General features: G+C 53.2%; 1 protein-coding gene across 1 annotated transcript in view; it reads right to left on the bottom strand.

Annotated features, from left to right (window-relative positions):
• The window catches only part of AGRN (agrin), a gene marked incomplete at both ends in the record, with an annotated part of 102,438 nt that overhangs the window by 1,803 nt on the left and 77,936 nt on the right, over positions 1–22,699 (bottom strand). Inside the window, 26 exons of the mRNA XM_080631284.1 lie at positions 607–639; positions 2,269–2,292; positions 2,756–2,843; positions 3,201–3,390; positions 3,698–3,814; positions 5,911–6,022; positions 6,320–6,484; positions 6,879–6,975; positions 7,117–7,251; positions 7,977–8,206; positions 8,569–8,784; positions 9,596–9,788; positions 11,094–11,450; positions 11,650–11,769; positions 11,916–12,030; positions 13,844–13,971; positions 15,199–15,333; positions 15,481–15,864; positions 15,996–16,101; positions 16,458–16,582; positions 16,899–17,042; positions 17,387–17,551; positions 19,642–19,755; positions 20,046–20,151; positions 20,316–20,461; positions 21,855–22,055. Of these exons, the coding sequence (XP_080487410.1) occupies positions 607–639; positions 2,269–2,292; positions 2,756–2,843; positions 3,201–3,390; positions 3,698–3,814; positions 5,911–6,022; positions 6,320–6,484; positions 6,879–6,975; positions 7,117–7,251; positions 7,977–8,206; positions 8,569–8,784; positions 9,596–9,788; positions 11,094–11,450; positions 11,650–11,769; positions 11,916–12,030; positions 13,844–13,971; positions 15,199–15,333; positions 15,481–15,864; positions 15,996–16,101; positions 16,458–16,582; positions 16,899–17,042; positions 17,387–17,551; positions 19,642–19,755; positions 20,046–20,151; positions 20,316–20,461; positions 21,855–22,055 (3,946 nt within the window). The remainder of the gene's footprint in view (positions 1–606; positions 640–2,268; positions 2,293–2,755; positions 2,844–3,200; positions 3,391–3,697; positions 3,815–5,910; positions 6,023–6,319; positions 6,485–6,878; positions 6,976–7,116; positions 7,252–7,976; positions 8,207–8,568; positions 8,785–9,595; positions 9,789–11,093; positions 11,451–11,649; positions 11,770–11,915; positions 12,031–13,843; positions 13,972–15,198; positions 15,334–15,480; positions 15,865–15,995; positions 16,102–16,457; positions 16,583–16,898; positions 17,043–17,386; positions 17,552–19,641; positions 19,756–20,045; positions 20,152–20,315; positions 20,462–21,854; positions 22,056–22,699) is intronic.

Below are 22,699 nucleotides of genomic sequence, written 5' to 3'. Positions count from 1 at the left end.
ATGCCGTAAGACGTGAGCACCATGAAGGTGATGGAGACTGCGCACCGAGGCAGCGAATCCTTCTTTCCCCTAGACGCATTGTCTTTTCCCAAGGGAGGAATGAAAGAAGGGCACGATTTCCCCCACATTGGCATCCCCATCTTTGCTCAGTCCCTTTTGGAACAGGCAAAAGGCTCTTGGCAAAAGGCGAGGCTGCCATATGGAGTTGCCATCCACTCCTGGGATGCTCCGAGACACACCGACACATGTGCACACATAGACCGGACAACATGGGCACAACACAGACAGCTTTTTATTCCCAAGGGATACTGCATCCAAAGGGACAAGGGCTCTGCATGAAGCCTGCTGTCCTGTCAAGGTAACTCAGCCTCTCCCCTCACACTATTAGCTATGTAGGTCCCCAGGAGCAAAGGGCCAGAGCTGGAGCTGCTGTTCCCATGCTGGAGGGACAGGGCTTCCTTTGTGTTTAATCTCATCACCAGCAGAGCTGTATCCCTTATAAATAAAAAGCCAAGGATACAGACACACAGGACACAGACAGAGACATGCTGAGGCAGCAACAGCAGAGCACGAGACACAAGAGCTGAAAGCCTGGCACAGACTCACCTGGGCTCCATGGGATAGTCCAGTGCTTCGGGACTTAGATGCAGGAAGAAAGGGGAGCATGCCTTAAGCGCAGCACAGCAGGAGACCCTTCCCTCCCATCCTTGCTTCAACAGGGAACACAGCAACAGCTCTGCACCCTACACAATGCCCAAGCTGGGAAAACCATCCAGAGCAAGCCACTGTCCTTTGGGATGAGTTTCCTCAATCCAGGAAGCCAAGTTTATGAGTAATTGCTTAGCCAGGGCGAGCATAAGGATGCCAGCAAGGGAATACCCAGTGATGCTGGGACTCTTCTGGGCCAGAACACTCAGTGTTCCTGCTCATGGAACTATCAGTTCACATGCTGTCCTGCTGGGATGTGTATCCCAGGATAGGACAGAGAGCAGCACTGCTGGGGAAGGGAGCTTGGACCTGCATGAAGAGGACCCTTTCCTAGGCAGACCTGCAGGCAGGTCTCAGGCTGGTCCTTTGGGATGCAGAATAGGATTCCATGTAGCCAAATAGCTGAATTGTCACCTGAGGACTCTAAATCAGCCTTGGGGCACACTTGGGCAGCAGGACACGCGTGGAGATGAGGACAACAAGGACTATAGAAAGAGAAGTCCAGAGAAGCTGTGGCTGCCCCATTCCTGGCAGTGTTCAAGGCCAGGTTGGACACAGGGTCTTGGAGCAAGCTGCTCTAGTGGAAGGGGTCCCTATAAAAACCTCTTCAAAGGTACATTCAAAACAGAAGTATGGGCATGTCATGGCCAGCAGATCCCAGAGGAGCAACTGGAGTGCCCATCCTGCCCAAGGCACACGTAAACTACTTTTTATGGGCATCCCAATGGGTCCTTCAGCCCTGGCGAGGCTCACGGGTGCTGCGGCCAAACCGCAGCTAAAGGGATGCAAGGAGAAGTGCTAAGCTCCCTTGCAGGATGGGGCATGCACAGCCAAAATTGGCTGGCTGAGGCAGGGAGAAGGCTGGGAATGATGACCTTCCCTTTGGGAGCATTGGGAGAGACAGGCCGCAAAGGTAGCGGGTTCATTGCAGGGATGTGTCGGTGTCTATGCAAGGGGACAGCTGGGCACTGCCACGTGGCAGAGCTGCCGTGCAGGTCACTGCATGCCCCTCGCTGCTGTAGGGCACTGCCTGGCTTAGGAGGATGCTTGGCTCCTAAATAAACCCTTTCCAAACCGCCGGAGCGTCTCTCAGTGTGAACATGCAGGCGATGGGCTCTATGGCTCCTGGTATTGGCATGCATGCAGCAACTCAGCCTCCCAAGCCTCTGCCTGACCCCAGATTGTGGAGAATGATGTGAAATGGGGATGTGACAGGCAAGGATCGCTTAAACTCCCCCACACAGAGTGGGGAACGAAGCTGTGTGAATCAGTGCTGCTCTTCTGTTGCTGATGACCAGCAAGACAGACAGACATCAAATAACAGCAGGAGAAGAGGAGGCTCCAGGGAGACCTTAGAGCAGTGCCTAAAGGGGCTACAAGAAACCTGGAGAGAGGCTTTTGCAATGAGCTCTTAGGCAAAAGTTCTTCCCTGTAAGGGTGGTGAGGCTTAAGCTAAGCTCAGTGTTCCTCCTCCCAACCTGCCCTGTGCTCCCCTATGGGTGCTCATGGTGGCAATGGGATACATGGAGGGCAGATGGCTGCAGGGAGGACAGTACTTACGCAGGGATCTCATTGGTGAGGTGGCTTGAAAACAAAGAAACAAGGACATTGAGAAGAGACGGAGACCGACAAACAACAGCTTAACACAGACACACTGAGGATATAGAGGCAGATGGATGGAGCCTAATCCAATATCCTGCCCCAGTGCTGTGGAGCTGGGAATTAATCACAGGGCCTATAGGAGCACAGTGCTGAGGAAGGATGCTGAGCCAGATCATGATGGACCAAGATTCTCCTGCAGGAGAAATACCCAGCCAAGAGGACCTCAGTAGCTGTGTATTGGGCTCTTCTTTAATACAGAAGCTACAGAGACCACAGGCTCCAAACACAAATCCCTGGCCATGGGGGGAAAGCCAACAAGGCAGCTTTAATGGCCAGGGCTGGAAGTGACTGCTCACAGCTCCTATTTGGCTTGGCCTTCTTCAGCCCAACCTCTTCCTCCTGCTAACAGCCCTAAAGCCCTTGTTTTGACTTTGATTCAAGTTACCTCTTTGTCACGGCATTGTGGTACTCCATGTATGTCCTACCATCAAAAGCAATGGCTTCTGCATCTCCAGCAGCCTTCTCAATGATCACTGGAGGTGGATAAAAGAAGAGCTGTCAGGCAATGGAGCATGGCCTGTCCATCCTTGGAGACAAGGAATATCTCCCTTTACACCGAGCATCCGTAACACGATGAAGGCATGCACAAAACTGCCATCCCTTGGGGCACACATTAGCAAGGCAGCACTCTAAGCAAGCCCCTGGAAAGGTCTGTAGTGGATTTAGAGCCTTTGTGCTTGTGGTGTCCCCCCCCAGCAGCCACAAGGAGAAGACCTCAGGCTTGGCCAAAGCCATTCAGTGTCCTGCTGCCACCAGCTAGCCATGGAAGCAGCTCCACTGCCATGTGTGGCTAACGAAGGTCCATGCCCATCCCTGTCCTGGCATCTCACCTCTCTCACAGTGAGCCCCAGAGAAGCCCCTCTGGCAGGAGCACTCATAGGTCTCCATCCGAGGGCTGCAGGTGCCCCCGTTCTGGCATGGATTGGGTTTTTGGGTGCAGGGGTGGCCTCGGAAGGGGGAGATCTCAATGGCGCTGCGGATGTTCTCCTCCTTCAGCACAGGAACCCCCTTGATGGTGATCTGGCAGGTAGAAGCAAGAGGAAGCACAGGTCAGCCTTCCCCAGCCCATCTCTTTCTGGGGCTGGTGGAGGCACAGAGACCAGTATCCTCATGGGTAAGATGAGCATCAGCCCCAAGCCTGTGTTCTCCTGTGATGTACCCCAAGTGCTGCCACTTTTCAACCACTTGTGTCCCCACAAAGCACACGGATCCATATCCCATGGACAGCCCACTCCCAGGCTAATCCTTGCTCTCCTCCAGTGATACCAGTGCTGATGGCACCTCTCCCAACAAGACTCCTGCCCAATGCTGCCCATTATGGCCTTACCTTCTGCACTGCTCCATCGAAGCTGGTGGAGATGGCGGCTGCTCGAGCAAGCTTGCTGAAATCCGGGGCTCCCCCCACGTAAAACGGCTCCTTCAGGTTCAGGAAGGTGTGAGGGACCTGGGATGGAGATGGGAGAAGGTGAGATGGAAATGTTATGGGGTTGGGAGCAGGGCAGTGCGGCACAACCACAACCGGTTGTCCTCTGCTCATCCCCATTCCCTGCCTTCCTTCCTTATGGGTGTCCGGTGAACCCCCTTATGCCAAGCTGCAAAGTCTTGCCTGCGGCAGGCACACAAGGAGAAGATTCCCCATGGGTTTAAGTTGGGAGAGATGCTGTTCTGAGGCTCTCAGCTGCGGAAGCCTCTGGTTTTGTGTGGTACCCAAAACCAAGTACATAAATATTGCTTCAGCCTCCCCAGGGGTAATGTTTAAACCCCAAAGCATTCCATATTCAGCTTGGGTCCCCTACACCCAAAAGCATTCCATATTCAGCTTGGGTCCCCTACACCCAAAAGCATTCCATATTCAGCTTGGGTCCCCTACACCCAAAAGCATTCCATATTCAGCTTGGGTCCCCTACATCTCAAAGCATTCCATATTCAGCTTGGGTCCCCTACACCCAAAAGCATTCCATATTCAGCTTGGGTCCCCTACACCCAAAAGCATTCCATATTCAGCTTGGGTCCCCTACATCTCAAAGCATTCCATATTCAGCTTGGGTCCCCTACACCCAAAAGCATTCCATATTCAGCTTGGGTCCCCTACACCCAAAAGCATTCCATATTCAGCTTGGGGCCCCTACACCCAAAAGCATTCCATATTCAACTTGGGTCCCCTACATCTCAAAGCATTCCATATTCAGCTTGGGTCCCCTACATCTCAAAGCATTCCATATTCAGCTTGGATCCCCTATAGCAAATAGCTAGAGGAGGTTCTCCTGCATCTCACATGTGTTTGGAGGAGAAAGACTCCTTGCTGTCACCCTGCAGCCCGAACTAGGTGAGTCTTCAGCCCCATGGATCACTGGGCACATAACAGGAGCAACATCCCTTCCTGAGCTCCTGGGATGGACCCAGAGGCAGAGCAGCGAGGCAGGGATGCAGTTGGATGAGTCACTAGCTAATGCCTTGTGGAGTTAACACGAGAAACATGACTGGATGGATTGAAATGCTTCCGAAACAAAATGCAAGGACTGGCTGGAAAACTAATGATGGAAAAGGAAAGGAGTGTCTCTAAATCTACAGAGATCCTAAAGCTGCTTGGTCAGATGGAACACTGAGGTCTGGATGGAGAACAAGGCAGATGGGATGGAGGTTGCAGTGGGTCATACTTATCTTTACCTTACGGGATTTCTGGGATCCAGACAGCAGGGGAAGGGAAAAATACAATGAAAATCAAAGGGAGAGAAAGAGAGAAAAGGGACATCAGTGGGTAACATCGTACCATGCAGGGCTGCAAGAGCACCAGTGCCCAGGGGAGCCAGGGAAGGGCAAGGGATGCTGCAGAAGGCAACAGGAGGGGTGGCTGACAACCGGGGTAAGCTTGAAGCTTGGAGAGATGAGCCAGGGGAGGAAAAGAGCCCCTCTTCTGCAGGAATGCTGCTTAACCTTGATGCTGCACTTATATAGGTGGGTATTAGGGATGAGTTCAGCAGCAATTGGGGTTTTCCCTGCATTAGCAGCTTCCCCATTGAAAAAGTTGATGAAAGAAAGGCAAATAGCCCTGCTATGGAACCCCAGGAGCTGCTCTTTGTACAGAGACAAAGTGGACAGGGAACAGGGAGAAGTCAGAGGTAAGCTGCCAGCTTGGGAACAGAGGAGAGAAGGCAACACTGCAATGGGCTTTTACTGAGCCCAGCATCACGGGCATGGCCTGGACCAAAAAGGGTCCAAAGGGACAAGCAAGGACCTGCAACAAAAGGCAGGGCTGTCCATGTGGGTAGGGGGGCTCAGTCCAACACAGCCCTGCAACCAAAGCCCCCAAATCAGGCTCTGTGTGATGGGGGCAAGGAGAAAGGAAGAGCTGGTCCTACAGCACCAGGCTGCAGAGTAGCTATGAGACAGGTAAGCTCTGCCCCACAGCATCCTTTGCCTCCCAAGGTCTTCTCCACTCTTCCTCCACCCCTAAAGCCATGTAAAAGCACTGGGGACTTCTCAGCTCATCTCACACATGGGAGGAACAAGGCTGGAAGCTCTCCCTGGCCCATCACTTACCGGGGATTCTCCCATCACTGTCTCGCCGTTGTTGATCCTCATTACCCCTTTGCGCCCATTCCTCTCCAACAAGACACTCATCCAAGTGTTGAGGGGAACGGGCTCTTTGCTCCTGGTGGTGAAGAAGGGAGGAGAAGACACATGGGTGTAAAGCTCCCTTGACCAGCTTGCAGTGACACACAGAGCCCAGCATTAGGTGGGGAAAGAGGGACAAAGCAGGGGTGGAACCAGCTCTGCCTTGTCCCACAAAGGGACATCCAACCAAGCAGCCAAGAATGAAGCCTGCTTCCCCCCATTCCTTATGGTTTTCATGGAGGGGAGCTCCAAGCCAGTGCTGGATGCCATAGCCACCGTGTCCCTCCTGCCCCTGCCATCACCACCATCCTGAGGAGCAGGTCCCAAGCCCTACCTGAGCACAGCTGTCCCTTTGCCCAGGTCGTATCTGTACTCCAGGTAACCATTGTGTAGAGCCAGAGACACAAAGTCCCCTTTGCCATCAGTCTTCTGGCCGTTGTAGAAGATCATGCCGCTGGGGTTCTTGGCCAGGAACACAACTTCCATGGACATTTTGTCCCTGAGGAGAGAAGTATGATGGATACCCTCCAATCCAACATCCCAAACCCTCGGAATACCTCTGCCTGCCTGGTACAGCAGAGATGCCAGCCCTGTAAGGCACCTTTACTAGGTAAGAGATGCATGCGCTGTGCTCAGGATGCTGCTCCATGCTGCCTATTTACCCAGCCTGCTGCAACACCAAGCACCCAGGGCACGGTGCTGGCTGCAGGGATTCTGGCAATGCCATTCATAGAATCAACTGGGTTGGAAAAGACCTTTAAGATCAAATCCAACCATTCCCTCTGGACTAAACCTGCAGCAGGCAAAGGGAAGACCTCTAGGGACAAGCAGGCACAAGCTCTGTCAGCAGATCATTGCACTCGCTTGCCCCTCTCCCATTCCCAGGCACTTACTGCAGGTCAGGAACGAAGCTCTGCAGCCCATTCAGCTCCAGGTAGGAGAAGCCATTGAACTCCGGGAGGAAAGGCATGGTGTGGTCCTGCTCCGTCACTGGGCACAGACAGGGCAATGGTGAGGAAGAGGAGGCAAAGCAGCTCCGGACGGTGCCCCAGAGCCTCCTGGTCACCCCCCCAGGCTGGGGCTATGAGCACCTTCAGTTCCACCCCATTCCCAAACCCGCTCCCATCCCACCTCGCTCGCAGAAGTCTCCTTCCCTGCCCATGGGGCAGGCACACAGGGCACCTCCCTCCGGCAGCACCAGGCAGGTGGCAGAGACGTGGCAGGGGGTAGGGTCGCAGGGGTTCCTCTCATCGGCACAGGTTGGACCTGCAGCAGAAGGGGAAGCTTTGTCACATCAGCATCCCAAACCAACAGGGGATGGACACGTCTCTGATGTCTCCTGATGCACTGCCGGCCTTTTAAGCCCATCTCAGTTTGGGCTCCCATGATGCAGAAGCACCCCACAGTGAGCCCCACAAATGGCAAATGATACCTGTGCAAAATTACACACCTAAAATGCAAGAGGAAACTTTTCTGTGCATGAGAACAAACAGATCCTGGCCCTTGTATTGTCATAGAATAGTTAGGCTTGGAAAGGACCTTAAGATCATCCAGTTCCAACCTCCTGCCATGGGCAGTGAGTATTATGTGAACATCAATAGAATTCTACATTTACTGACTTCAATGGACGTGGCTTCATCCCACTCTTCTCCCTCTAACCCACTGCTGACTCCACACCACATCCCTTTCTGCTGTAGCCCATAACATCATAGGATAGTTTGGGTTGGAAGTGACCTTAAAGCGCATCCAATCCAACCCCTTGCAATGAGCAAGGATACCTTCAACTAGATCAGGTTCCCCATAGCCACATCCAGCCTTGAATGCCTCCAGGGACAAGGTCTCAGAGCTTTTGGCTTAAATCCCCCCCACCTTTTTAGTGCTATAACCAACCTGACCCCCATCCAAACCCATCATCTCCTTTATCAGCTCGCCTCTGGGATCCCTCAGGACCAGGCAGTGGGATGAGGACCCCCAGCACAGTCTGCACGTACCGGTGTAGGTGTGGAGACACTCGCAGTGGAACATCTCAGCCTCCTTGACGTGGCAGATGCCGCTGTGGTGGCAGGGGTTGGGGTGGCAGGGGTCGTTGCCACACTCGCCCACCCCGCTGCCATACAGCACATCACTGCCTTTCTCCCGCAGGTCGTACATCTGGTTGTTCACATCCAGGAGGCGGATGCAGCCCTTCAGGCCGGTGGTGGCCGTGGTCCGATCTGCCACCCTGAGGGCACAGAGGACAGAGTCAATGGGGGTTTGTTCCCAAGGACAAAACTGCAGGGGAATCCCAAGGAACAGGGTCAGGCTGTGGTACCCAGTGATGCTCCATTGCACAACCACCCTGCAGCCACCACCCGGAGCCTGGATACAGAGGGCTCAGCCCCCAGGGATGCTCTGCCCGCAGCAGCAGAGGATGGTTTGGGTTGGAAAGGACCTTAAAGCTCATCCAGCTCCAAGCCATTGCCATGAACACGGACACCTTCCACTAGAGCAGGTTGCTCCAAGCCCTGTCCAACCTGGCCTTGAGCACTGCCAGGTATGGGGCGATGCTCAGGGCAGTGATCCAGCACCCGCACCCTCACTCACACAGCCATTTGGTCCTCGGGTGCTCCCCCGATGAAGAGGTCCGTGTCGAGGTTGAGCCCATCGGTGCCAGTGGGGCTCTCGCCACTGACGTGGGGCTCCCCATCCACTGACAGCATCCCACTGCGCCGGTTCCGGTTCACCACCAACTGGTGCCACTTGCCGGGCTCCACACGGACCTTGCTGGTGATGATGCCGGTGCCGGAGCCAGTGTTAAACCTGGAGCAGAAGAGGAGGAGGCCTGGGGCTGTGCCACCCTGCAGACAAGGGACATCTGTGCCATGGCACGGGGGCTGCTGTGTCTCCCTTCCACAGGCTGGGTTGGGTTGGAAGGAAGCTTAAAGCTCATCCAGTTCCACAGGCAGGGACCCCTTCCACTGGAGCAGCTTGCTCCAAGCCCCTGTGTCCAACCTGGCCTTGAACACTGCCAGGGATGGGGCAGCCACAGCTTCTCTGGGCACCCTGTGCCAGCGCCTCAGCACCCTCCCAGGGAAGAGCTTCTGCCTAAGAGCTCATCTCAGTCTCCCCTCTGGCAGGTTCAAGCCATTCCCCTTGTCCCGTCCCTACAGGCCCTTGTCCCAAGCCCCTCTCCAGGTTTCCTGCAGCCCCTTTAGGCACTGGAGCTGCTCTAAGGTCTCCCCTTCAGGAGCCTTCTCTTCTCCACCAAAAGGTGGAGTCTGCACCTTTGGCTTTTAGGATGGGAAAAGTAATTTCAGGTTCACACTTCTGGGGCCTTTCTTCCTTTCTTTCTCCCCCTGCATTTCTTTATCCAGTACAAAAACAGCACCAAAAAAGGACCTTTCCCTTGCCCAAAAAAAACAACCTCCCACAGCTTTCCAAACTTCAAACTGAAATAAGGGAATTGAGTCCCCTTTGCATTCCTATTACATTGGGAAAACTGCTCTTCCTGTCCATCGATGCTACTCTATCTTAGCCTCCACGTTCAAGCTCAGCATCCTCCTGATGCTCTGCAAGGACCATTCACAGCTTCTCTGCTTTCTCCTCACCACACAGGGCTGAGGGCACCCACCTGAGCTCCACGAAGCCACCAACCAATGCCAGGGAGATGAAGTCTTTGCCACGGTTCTGGCCGTTGTAGAGCAGGAGCCCGCTGAGCTCCACGGTCCTGAACTCCATGGCGATGCGCACGGTGTGGTACGCCTTCATCATCTTGAAGGCCAGGTAGGACTTGCCACCGAAGCTGGGGATGAAGTACCTGATAGCTGCAAGAGCCAGGGTGGGTAGGGAAAGGAAGAGGGGATGAAGCAGAGGAAGGGATAGAAGGATGGAGAGCAGATAAATGCCTGACATGAGCCTGTGAACACTTTCCTACCTGCACAGAGGGAGCTCTTACGAAATGGCACAAAGAAGCTCACACTCTCCTCTGGACCCATGCTTCTATGCAGTTATCCCCTCCCAGACACTCATATTGGTTATGAACCAAGTCGTCTCATGATGGCATGACCCTAGGTATTGCTCCTAGGCTTTAGAGATCTGTGGTATTGCTCCCCTAGCACTTAGCTTCAGTGGTGCCCCAACCACCTCCTCCCAGTTAAGGACTGGTGCTGCTGGTCCTCTCCATGCTCAGCTATCACATCCCCTGCTGCACACACAGTTTGTTCCTCATAACTCAATTCTCCTGCTCCTGGGATAGATTTTATCAGGAGATAAAACCCCTGGGATAAATATCCCAGAATCCCACGTGGCAGATTTACATTCATCACTTCAGGCTTCTATTTAATGCAGCTGAGATTTTCTGAGGGATCTGGAAGACCAAGCCCTATCAAAATGAACAGGGCTGGATACCCACATCCAGCAGCAGCTCTGAACGCTCCAGCTTAGAGCTTTAGGGACAAAGCTGTTCAGGAATAAGCACTAAGAAGCTCCTGGTGTGACCGTGAGAGCTCACAGTCACCAACAGCAGCTCTGGTTAAACGTGCTGTCAGGATGGAGCTGTTTGCTTAGCAGCTACTATCAGCACATATCTAGTGTATGAGAGGACAGTTACTAACTGCCTCTGTTACATTCACAACCAGTCAATAGCTTCAGGAGAGCAACAATGCCATGAGCTGAGATTAAAAGGAGAAGGTCAATCTCCAATGCTTTGGGGCACTGATGTAGCACAAGTGAAGCCAGGAAGAAATTGCTCCAGGCACCTTCTTAGCATCATTGAACGGTTTGGGTTGGAAGAGACCTTAAGATCATCCAGTTCCAACCTCCTGCCATGGGCAGGAACACCTCACACTAGACCATGTCTAGACCCAAGACTCCATCCAACCCGGCCTTGAACACTGCCAGGGATGGAGCATTCACAACTTCCTTGGGCAACCCATTCTTACCCTACAGCCTTGCTGTGCTTGCCTTTTAACACGCACAGTGTGTACAACCTGCTTGTAGCTGAGTTAACACTGCCAGTTGCATTGATCCCTGCCTGGTGATGTTATGGTGCTGGGTCTGTTCCCAACATCTCTCCATTACCACCATCAAGTCCATTGATGTATGGACCAACACAGGTCAGAAGCACGTACATTTCTCACACACAGCTCCCCCTTTGCCAGCCGGGCAGCTACAGGTGAACTCCTTCCCATCATCCTCACATGTGCCACCATGCAAACAGGGATGAGAGTCACAGGGACGTGAGGGCTTCTTTGTAGTAGGGGGCTGGCGTGTGGGCTTCCGACGAGTGGTGGCCGGCAGGGTGGATGCAGGTCTCCTGGTGCTCATAGCTCCTGACATCTTGGCGCTGGGTCTGCCCACGGTGTCCTGGCGCAGGACATGGGCTGTGGTGGCAGCGGCGGCCGTGGTGTACCTGCGGGTGGTCGCGGGCGCCATGGTGGTGGCCGTGGTGGTGGTGACGGTGGTGGTGAAGAGCCGGGGGATCCAGTCTGAAACAGTATAATGCAGATCGATGCTGGAGCTTTGGAACCCTTTGCATAGAGTCATAGAATGGTTTGGGTTGGAATGGACCTTAAGGTCATGCATCCCACTGCATGTCCCAGCTTATGAGTCCAGAAGTTGCCTGCACTGAGCCCTTCTCTTCCTCCCACCCTACCATGAAGTAGCCACAGATAGAGGGGGGCTCACCAAAGTCCATGAATTTGATATGCTCCTGTTGGGGCTTCTTCACCAGGATGGTTGTCTTCTTGGAAGCTTTGATCTGCTTCAGCAAGGCCCCTTGGACATCTGCTGCCGTGTAGGAAGTGGCTGACCATAACCAGGAGGAGAAAGGTAAGAGTGAAGATGCGTGTCTACCTAGTAGCTTCCCTCTCATGACCTCTCGCAATGGATGTGAATCATTCTTATCCCTAGGGAATGCTTCTGCATGCATTCCACAATGAATCAGCACTTACCTGGGTCAAAGTGGGCCTCCACGATGACACGGACAGCGCTGCTCTGCCCCAGGTCTCGGACACGGATGCTCTTGAAGTCCTTCCTAACATCGGAATTGCGGAAAAGCTCATCCAGCTTTTGGTCAGAAGTGAAGGAGAGAACAGAACCAACTGATTAATGGGGAGAGCCAAGGGGATAGGTCCTTTCAGTAGGAGAGCTTGAATCCTAGCGAGTCTCCTTGGTTTTGCATCCAAACCTTTGCAAGCATCCAAGTGACCCAAGCAGAGAACAAGCTCCCTTGCCTACGATGATAACTTCATCTGGTCCCTACTCTTTACAGCCTGCAGGCAGAGGTAAGAACAGGCTCCAGAAATAGAGCAGGGCAGTGAGCTATCCCCATGGTGAAGAACAGCAGAACAGAGGCAGACTAGAGACACCTTGCAGTTCATACAGGGATTTTCTATTGTGTAGCATCTAAGTCTTTCTGATCTCTTCTAAAGCTGTGTAAACCTTGGGAAAATCCCATAAGGGGCCATTCTGCATCTTTAAGTACCTGATTGCCTTTTAATGCTTGGCTCTCAGACACTGCAGGATTTGTCTGAAGTCACAGGAAGGAGACAGTGACAGTCCAAGGCTTACAGTCAGGCTTTAACACCCCTGCAGGCTATCTATCCAGCCTCATGGAGCCCTGCTACTATGTCCAAAAGTCATCAGAGCCAGAGGCCACCGTGTCCTTCCCTCAAGGAAAACACAGAAGAAAGTAGTAACTGGTTAATGGTCCCATGGAATAGTGTTATATTTGGGAATTGCGATCTTGGAGGGATGAAGGAGCACATCACATCCATGGGCATTTGAATGAGACTTGCCCAGGGACAACAGGCTCTGCAGCATTGGGCCATGGCAAGAACATTGACAGAGGTCCTGTGCCATGCTTTCCTATCCCCCAGCCCGGGAAAACAGCCTTCCTGGGAGGAAGAATGGATGACCCATGAATGAAGCTTTTGTGTGCCTGTTTGCATCCTGAGATGGAAGCCGCTGTTGTATTGGGAAACACTGCTATTGTGATACAGAACTGCACGAACCATATGGTCCATATGCCAGACACTCATCTGCTTATATGACTGTACTGAGGGCTTGCCAACTTCTAAGTGCAGCTTGGAACCAGCTCTAAATACATTAATCTCCTTGCAGAGATGCTTTGTATTTGCTATGCCACACTATAATGTTGCTCCCAAACCCATACGTACACAGTGCCATGCAAAGTCCACTACTCTCATAACTGGCAGTGGGTTTCTCCTTAAAGGTGAGAGATTGGATTTACAGAAGTAGCTTCCCAAGTTGTGTGGTTGAAATGGAGGGAAAAGGGGGTTTATGGACATTTTGGTCTAAGGGCTTTCCATGGAGATAAGGGCACTTTGGGAAATCCAGGGTGTTAAGGCAGAACCTCTCCTCTGAACAGCCCCACCACCAAGATCAAGCTGAAAAAGGCTGGTTTTTGACCCAGCACATAGCAGAGGATGGACCTAATAACACACTACAAAGAGATCACACAATTCAAACAGGGTATCTCTTAGAACTGCCCCATCATTGCTTTACACTCCTAAGTGCCCATAACACTTAGGGATAAGTTGTGTCCACCCCAACTTCTGTAGGTTAAGCCCATCTCAAATAAACCCCAAAACCAACAACATGGAGCAATGCTCCTTCAAGATGCTCAACATGTTTTGCAGCGAGGTCTCTGTGCTCCCACTGACAGGCAGCAATGAGAGACCTCTCCAGAAGCCATCACAAACAAGGAGGAAGGCAGAGCAGGAGACCCACAGTTTAGTTGTCTGACCACCATAGCGCAGATAGAGGTGGGCAGGGTCCTTTCTTCTGCCAAAGCCCTATCCATCCATGATCCATGCCACAGCCCTGTTCTATCCATGATCAAGTGCAAAGGACTCACCGCACTCTCAATGCTCCTTGCTGTCTCCCCAAAGAGCTCTGATTTGGGATCAGCCATCTCGGGTGTGTAGAACAGCTCCTGGCCTTCTACCTCTTCCAAGATGAGGACTCCCTGGAAGACTTTGGTAGCTATGGAATGGAAGGGCAGACAAGACAAACGCCTTTAGTCAGCTTGTGGGCAAGGGGACAGGCATGTGGCTGACAGCATTCGAGTCCCTGGGGGGAAAGGGTGATGGCAGTGTGCGGGTAGTGCCAGTGTTGGGGTTAGTCTGGATGGGTCTGCACCATGGAGGATTAGTATCAAGGGGTGCTGGAGCAGATGGCAAAGACCAGGCTGGAGATGGCAGCTTTTACCATACGGGTTCCTCTGAGCTCCGGCCCGGGTAGCAGCCCCCCTGCACCGGCTGAGTAACAAGAGAAAGATGTTAACCAGAGCAGCACATAGTCAACATGGCAGGATCACAGACGTGCATGCAAACAGGGGCAGAGAGGAGGGCGAAAAGTGGGCTCTGAACAAGAAGACCTGTCCTGGGAGAGGGAAGTAACCAGCGAACAGGCTGTGGTCAGCGTTGGAAACCAGCCTGAAAGTGCAAGAGGAACCCAAAGGATGGTTCCCATTGGTGCTGTGGGAGTGCAGAGGGGCCTATAGAAGATCCCCACTGTGGGTAACCACACGGGAGGTTCCCAGAAGTTGTGCTTTTGGTCTAAAATGTGGTGTCCAGAGGAAAAGGGGATGTTCTGCTCGAAGAAGGACAGTTGAGAAGGACCACAGTGAGGAAGCATCTGAGAGATGGCCCCAGAGCAACAAGGGTAACAAGGATGTGTATTCAGGATAACCTATACTGTGATCGAGCATGGGTAGCTCTGTGTTTCCTCAATGTGAACAGTGTGAAAGGACAAGACAGATCCCACCTAGGCCATAAGCACCCCTGGGAATCAGGAGTCAAGAAGCTCCTGAGGATGCCCAGCATAGACACTGAGGCTCAGCTGCTCTCCCATGGGGCTAAACTGGTCCTGGTCAGCCCAGCTCCCTTTATAGATATCAACACAGATAATGGGAATCCAAGGAATTCCCTCATCCTCCCTAGTGCCAGTCAGGAGCTCTGCAGAAGCCTGGGTAGAGCACTGGGCAAGTTGTTAAGGAAGAAAGTGGTCACCTAAGGAAAGAAACAGAGTTCTCTGGCTCTCAGGTCAGCAGCAGGGTGACTGCTGGCTGCTATGGGCACAACATCCATGGCTCAGCATCTCCTCATGAGCATCCTCTTGCATCAATCCCTTCCTGCACCCTACAAGAGCTCAGTCTGAGCCCTGATCACCGAAAGGGACCCCAGAGCCCATCCCTAGGGACCAACTCACCCGGACAGTTGCTGCCTTCAGCATCCGCAGCCGCAGTTTTGCCATCCGAGCAGCATCCCAGCGGGGTGTTGTAGCACGTCGCCCTCTCGATGGCTGGGGTGGAAGTTACTTGGCTTTCCTCCACCTCCTCTTCCCCTGCAGGGCATCAAGAGGAGCATTCACCAGCAGGAGGTAAGACCTCACCTCTGTGTCAGAGCTTCACAGCTTCATGTTGTCATGGCACAGGGTATGGTTTAGCCCACAACCAACCTTCCAAGCCAAGCCTAAGCAGTGCACACTCACCGGCAGAGCCTGCCCCACTCGATTCCTGGTCTCCACTGATACCCATCTCCTGGTCTCCACTGCCTTCCGCACTGCCTGATTCAACATAGGCAGGCTGCGTGGTGGCCAGGACCACTGGTGCAGTGGAAAGAGGGCGGACAGTGGTCTTATACACTCCATGGGTCATCCATGGGGTGGTGGCTGGTCTGGCAGTGGTGACGCGCCTCGTTGTAGGGTGACCTCTTTCAGTAGGCTTGGCTTCCAACAGCAGGGAGCTGGTGGGCAGCTCGGTGGGCTCTGGAGCCTGGGTGGTGAGCCGCAGTGGTGGAGGGAGCATCAACTTGTCCAAGGGCACTGTTGGCAGTGGTGTTGGTGGTGGGATGTGGCTGGTGTGAGTGATGGACTCTGAAAGGAGAAGGAGGAGAGGGTAGGTAAGGAGGCATCTTCCCTGCCATGAAGAGTCATGGCACAGCAAGGAACCACATTCAGGCCCATGCCCAGTGTGTGGCACAGCACTGAGAGCAGCAGACACTCACCATGGCACTGCCCCATGTGTTTCACTGTGATGACTTGTCCCTGCCGACAGGCGATGGTCTTCAGCTGGCACTGGTCCCCATAGGTGACACCATCAGAGCCACACACCTGGGAGGCACAGGGGAAATGTGAGCTGTGCCTCCGGCCTCCTCCAAGCACAGGGCAGAAGGAACCCATCTCTAAGTGCTGAAAGCTTTGCAGGGTCCTTTAGAGGCAAAGAGGTGTGCACAGAGGGACCATTGCACAGAGGGACCATTGCGGAAGCCCAGGAGCAATGATGCTCAGAGCATCCAGCTCTGCTGGGGGGCATCTACAACTCATGTCACCCTTCAAAGAGTGACCAAACGTCCCCTCCTGCTTCTTGGGGTGGAAAAGAGCCATCACAGTCATGCTGCCCACACCATCTCAATGGGCCACCCATCCCCAGCATGCTGCTCAGGCCCCATGGTGCTTGTCCCACAAACCTTGGTCATGTTGGCCTCCAAGCAGAGCGGGGAAGGGCACTCGCAGTGGGCAAAGCCATTGACTTCCACACAGGAGGCCCCAAACTCGCAGTTCATCTCCTCACAGGATTTTGGGGCTGATGGGTCTGGGGTAGGGAGAGAAGGGGATGGGAAGAGATGACCAACAAAGCACATACCAAGCATGAAGTAACAGGCCATATAATGAAATCCCTCTCTCCTCCCAGTAGGTCTTAGCTCTTCCAGTTCAGACTGATAGACAAGACAGTCTTTTCCCAAAAAGACAGAGTCCCTTATGCATAGATAACAGGAACCCAGCCAGGAATGGAGGAACCTTCATCCCAAAGCACAAGCATCCAGGGTGGGAAGGATGCTTTTCTTCCAGGATCAGCATTATCCAAGCACCCACTCTTGGTGCCCCACACAATCCCTCTGGCACCTCACCTTTCTCACAGCCAGTCATGCCCAGCTTGCTGCCATTGGGACACTGGTTGCACTTCATGCCAGTGATACCAGTCTTGCAGGAGCACAGGCCAGTCATCTGCTCGCAGTCATCACGCACTGAACCCACTGGGTCGCAGTTACAGGCTGGGCAAGAAAGGGAAAGAAGACACTGTTTTGCTGGTGATCTAAGCAGATCCAAGGACCTTAAGATCATCCTTGAACACTGCCAGGGATGGGGCAGCCACAGCTTCTCTCGGCACCCTGTGCCAGCGCCTCAGCATCCTCACAGGGAAGAACTTCCTGACATCCAACCTGAACTCCCCATTTCAGTTTGAACCCATTACCCCTTGTCCTATTGCTACAGTCCCTGATGAAGAGCCCCTCGATGAGATCCCATTCTCTTCAGACGGAACACGCTTCCGTAACCTCTCCTCATAGGAGGGATGCTCTGGAGCATCCCTATGGGATGGGGTGATGGCCACACTCACGGGTGCAGCCGCTCTTGCTGTCGGTGACGATGCCACGGAAGTTCCAGAAGCCGGGCTCGCAGCGGTCGCACTTGAGGCCCCCCACACCAGGCTTGCAGGAGCACTGCCCCGTGGTGGGGTCACAGGCTCCTCCATAGGAGCCATAGGGGTTGCATTGGCAGGTACCTGTGAGCAAACATAGAATCGTGGAATGGTTTGGGTTGGAAAGGACCTTAGGATCATCTAGATCCAACCCCTTGCCATGGCATCTGCATCGTGGTGGAGGGACCACCGAGGTGCTCAGCCAGGGCTGGACCATGGTGGGCAAAAGGAGGTTTCACCATCTGCTCTCAACACTTCTCCTCTGCTCCGTCTACAAGGGGGGAACTAAACCTCTAAGGATGAACCTGCCTGCTTTGCTGTCTTCAAGAACTCCTCTCTCATTAACATCAAAGGGGAAGGAAGCTATTAGAAGTCTATTATTAATTCATTAATTAGGAACTTGATGGAGGGAAGCGATCCAAAGATAGACAGAGAGACGCTGCCTTAATCCCCAGGGAGCAGTGCAAAGGGGACGTGGAGCAGAGATGGAGAGAAAGGGAGAATGCAGGAGCAGCAAGTTGGGTGTATGTGCACATCCCCAGCCTTCCAGAGGCAGGGAAATGGCATGTCCAGAACAGGCAGCAAGGGATAAATCTGCCCTAGGGGCTACAGGCTAAGTGGTAATTACATCCTGATGTGCGGATGATGGGTACAGAGGTTGGGACTTCATACAGATGGTTGGACACAGGCCTTGGGAGAGATGAAAATAAAGAAGAGAAAAGGAACCAGGAGAAAGAACAAGGAACTGGCTCTGAACAAGAATGGCACGTGTAGATGCTACATGTGATTATACGATGCTGTGTTAGCAATAGTGTGATCATAAGACGAACATGAGATAAGGCTGTGCAAAGAAATAGGAATAATGTCATAATCTTGTGATCGATACTCTATATAGAAACAAGGGAACTGAAAATTGCAGTGTAGCACTTTGCGGGGGCTATAAAACTTGAGCTGTATCTCAATAAAGGGCCTTCTCTTCACCTCATGAGAGGAGTCCGTGTCATCTGTCATCCCACTGATGTACGCTTGCTGCCAACATAGGTGGGACAGAAACTGGCGGGATAATGAATCCCAGTCACTTGGGAAGCTGTGTCCATGGATTGGAAGGTGGGGGACAGGAGTTCCATCAGAGGCACAGGAATATTGGTACCGTTGGCAGGGCGATGCTGGAAGCAAAATGCTTGTGTCCTCCCTTACATCACCCTGACCATCTCCTCATGGCTCTGCTCCCTGCTTTTGCAGCACCCACCCAGCCCATTCCATGCACCTCCTGCCAGGACTTCTCTGGACCCTCTCTGAATGCTGCTTGTTTAATGATACAGCGCATTAAAGAGCACTACAGCCTCATCAGGAGGGCATTAGCCAGGCCCTAGCATGGTGTGAACCATGTCTCCACAGAGTAATGGGTTTCTCTAATGGGCGGCCACAGCCCCAGCTGGTAAGAGCTTGCTAATGCCTTTCAAAGTGCTGCTCCTGCTTAAGTGCTGGCTCTGATAATCATTTAATAAATATTAATGAAGCATTTGCCAGCTCAGCTTCCTGCACATTGCAGTCACCAGCCATGGGTGGCCTGCAGAAGGTGAACATGAAAGCTCTGTTCCACCTCAGCCTGCACTGCAAGGATATGAGCAATACTTGTGTCACTCAGACCAGTGAAAAGCCCTCAGCCTCTAGCAGTGGATTGAAGGCACATTCTGGCCCTAAGGCACCTTCTGGAGCATCCAGCATGGATGCAGCTGAATCATAGGATGGCTTGGGTCAGAAGGGACCTTAAAGCTCCTCCAGTTCCAACCTATTGCCATGAACAGGGACACCTTCCACTAGAGCAGGTTGCCCCATCCAACCTGGCCTTGAACACTGCCAGGGATGCCACCATCCTGTCCTCCTGCATTGGAGAAGGACTTAGACATGGAAGTTGACTTGGGGCTGTTGCAAGGACAAGAGCATCACTAGTAGATACAGAAGGTGAAGCATGTGTGCACATCTCCATGTGTGCATGCTGGGAGCCTGGAGATGGGGGTAAATGGAGCCTGAGGGTTACTAGTTAGTTGAGGAATGGGATGTTTCCCATGGGATGGGACCCCAAATCCCTCCTCCACCCACTCTCTCCTGCTTTCCAGCCATCCCTGAAGGTCCTTCATGCCCACCAAGGTAGGAACACAATATTCACTCACTTGGGCATCCAGCAGCACCCACTCCGAGCGCCAAGGTCATGTTGTCTGGGCAGCATCCGTAGATGGTCTGGCTGCAATGCACAACCAGGAGAGGTGGTGGGGTTGTGGCAATGGCTGCAGGGGAAGGCAGAGAGGCAGAGGTTATCCTTGGCACAGGGCAGTATTCCCAATCAACCATCCCACAAAACCACATGGTCCTTGCAGAGATGCTGGGAACAAGCGATGAGATGAGGTCCTACCCTTGGTAAGGGAAAGCAAAGGGCATGAAACAGGAATGATGCAGCAGGGATCAGCTAAACCAGCACAGACATTGCTGTGTCCTTAGTGAGCGCTTCCTTGCTTAGCCCCAGGGACAGGGGACGTGTCCCTGTAGGACACCAGGCTGGCTGCCTTTGGGCACTCACCACGACAGGCTCCTTGGCTAGTGACATAGAGATCCTGGCGCTTCTCACACCGTGTCTTCTTCAGCTCACACTCGTTGGTGTAAGTCACACCATCAGAGCCACAAACCTGCCAGGACATGGATGGAAGCCGCTCAGGGCAGCCCCTGGCACAGGAAGGCAGGTTCCTTATCCATGGGATGCTCTCTCCTGCGCAGGAAGCATGCGGGAAAGGCACCAGGGAGAAGAGAGGAGGGGAGCAGCGTGCAGCCCGGAGGTGCTGAGCGTGCTTACCGGGTTGCGTGGCACTGCCAGGCAGGTGAAGTCACACACACAGCGGTCATCCTCTGCATCCTCGTCCCACCAGCCCCCATACTGCCGGCACCGGTCCTGGTCACACTCAGACCCATCGCCGGAGCCCGAGCCCCCTGAGCCACATTCTGCAGTGAAGGAGGATGATGGTGAGAAAGGGCAGAGCAGAGAGGATGGGGCCAAAGCCCTGACATGAGGCTGGGCCCTTGCAGTCCACAGACCCATCCAAATCACAGCAGATTGAACCTCTGCAACCCCAGGATCCCAGGCCCACATATATTAGGATGCTTATGCTGGACCTCAGATCTGTGGACCTCAATCTGTGTCATCCCTTGGAGAACACAGATTCTCCCATCGCTATCACAACAGTGCTAAACCTACATGATGAAAACTGCGAAGTGATTCCTTAGCACTTGGCCTGAGATCTTCCTCTCCACAGCATCACTGCAACACCTAAAGGAAGGACCCTGCAGCTACCAGCACCCTGTAGGCTACCTGGAGATCAGATATCTAATAGCCACGCACAGGAGGAAGGGATGTCACTTGACTTAGTGACAGCTTAACTCCATGCTTTGATCTGATTCCTTCCCATTCTGCCCTCCCAAACACATACTGCAGCAGGGAGATTGTTGCTGATAATATAGACATGGAAAGCAGATGGGGTTGGGGTTAATGTGAAGTTCAGTTATGCAGGTATTCATAACAATACATAAACCTTGTCCCTAGCCTGGCTGCCTCTTCATTAGATGCTCAGAGCTCCAGCAGCAAGAAAGATGTTCCTGATTTCAAAGGCTACTTAAAGGGGAAGAGGGGGGGGAGAAAGGAAAACCTGGCCCTTTTTATTGAGTGATCAAAGGCTGGGATTTGGCATTACACAGGGAATTATTTAAGATCTTTTCCCAGAGGGACATCAGCCTGAAATTCCCCAAGGAGGGCTGTGATCAAACACCATGTTATATCTTCTCCTCCGCATAAGCTCTGCCATGGCACTGAAGTCCTTTTTAACTAAGACTACATGTGCAATGAGCCAGAGAATACCAGCTCAACAGGTCAGCACCCTGTAACTTGGATTCAGCCATTGTTAACCCAGAGCTATTCCCCTACAGTGGAAAACAGCAGGTTCTCAGCTCTTAGCCTGACCAAGCACGGTACAGCCAACCCCAGGACCTTGGTGCTCAGTGCTGAGTCAATCCTGGCCATGGGAGCAGCTCCGGGGCAGAGGGAAGGAAAGCAGCAGCCAAGCTCCCTGTTCCAGGAACACCTCTGTTTCCTGTGACCCGCTGAAGTGTGAAATTCAAGCAGTGATCAGCTCCTTGCCCAGCTCATTAGGAGGTGTCACCTCTCATTACTGCTGGATAAGGAAGACAAAGGGGAAAGGGATGCAGCGCGCAGGGAGGGAAGGAGAGCATCACCGGGACCCAGTGGGGATGTCAGGGTGTCACAGGGCAGCACACTGTGTCCGTCCTCACCCTTTCCCTCCCCATTCCCACCTGCAGGGCCGGAGGGACGGCATCAACCTACCATCCTCACACGGCCCCATCCGGGCAACCTCGATGCTCTTCTTGTGCTGGCAGGAGGCCACGCGCAGCTCGCACTGGTTGGGGTAGGTGATGCCGTCGGCGCCGCATACAGGGGCGAGGGGCTGCCTCTCGCAGCGCGGGCACACGCACTGCCCGCCGACACAGCGGCTGCCGAAGGAGCACACCGAGGTGCCGCAGGACTCTGTGACAGAGGGAGGAACCGTGGTCATGCACTGAGGGGGTCTTTGCGGTCAACTACCCCATGTTAGAGAGGTGGCGACCATGAACCACGCGCCCTCAAAAGCGAGAAGTTCTCCTTCGCCAGAGCGGGTTGGTGTTGGTTGGTTGAAGCATGCAAAGAGTCTGCAATGGAAAGGTGTTATAGAATCATGGAATCAATGGGATTGGAAAAGAGCTTTAGGATGATCAAGTCCAACCGTTCCTCAGCACTGCCAAGGCCACCATTAACCCATGGCACTGAGGGCCTTGTCTACATGGTGTGTGAATGCTTCCATGGACGGTGACTGCAGCACTGCCCTGGGCAGCCTGTTCCAATGCCTGAGCACCCTTTGGGGCAGGAATTGTTCCTCAGCTCCATCTAAACCTCCCCTGAGGCTGTTTCCTCTTCTATCCCTTGTCACTTTGGAAAAGGGACCAGCCTCTTCCTCTTCCCATCCTCCTTGTGTCAGTCCTGAGCATTCCTGATTCCCATCAACACCCTCAGGTGTTGTGTCTATCACCATTTCTACACCACCAGTAACAAATCCCATTTACTCTCATGGTGTGTTCTGGTTTCAGCCTCTTCCTGCTCACATCACCAAGAGTGATTTGTCACACTCAGTTGTT

This window comes from Psittacula echo, assembly GCF_963264785.1.
Source record: "Psittacula echo genome assembly, chromosome: 17".
Classification (NCBI taxonomy): Eukaryota; Metazoa; Chordata; class Aves; order Psittaciformes; family Psittacidae; genus Psittacula; species Psittacula echo.
The sequence above is the reverse complement of the archived record's forward strand: the minus strand, read 5'-3'. Positions and strand labels throughout refer to the sequence as shown.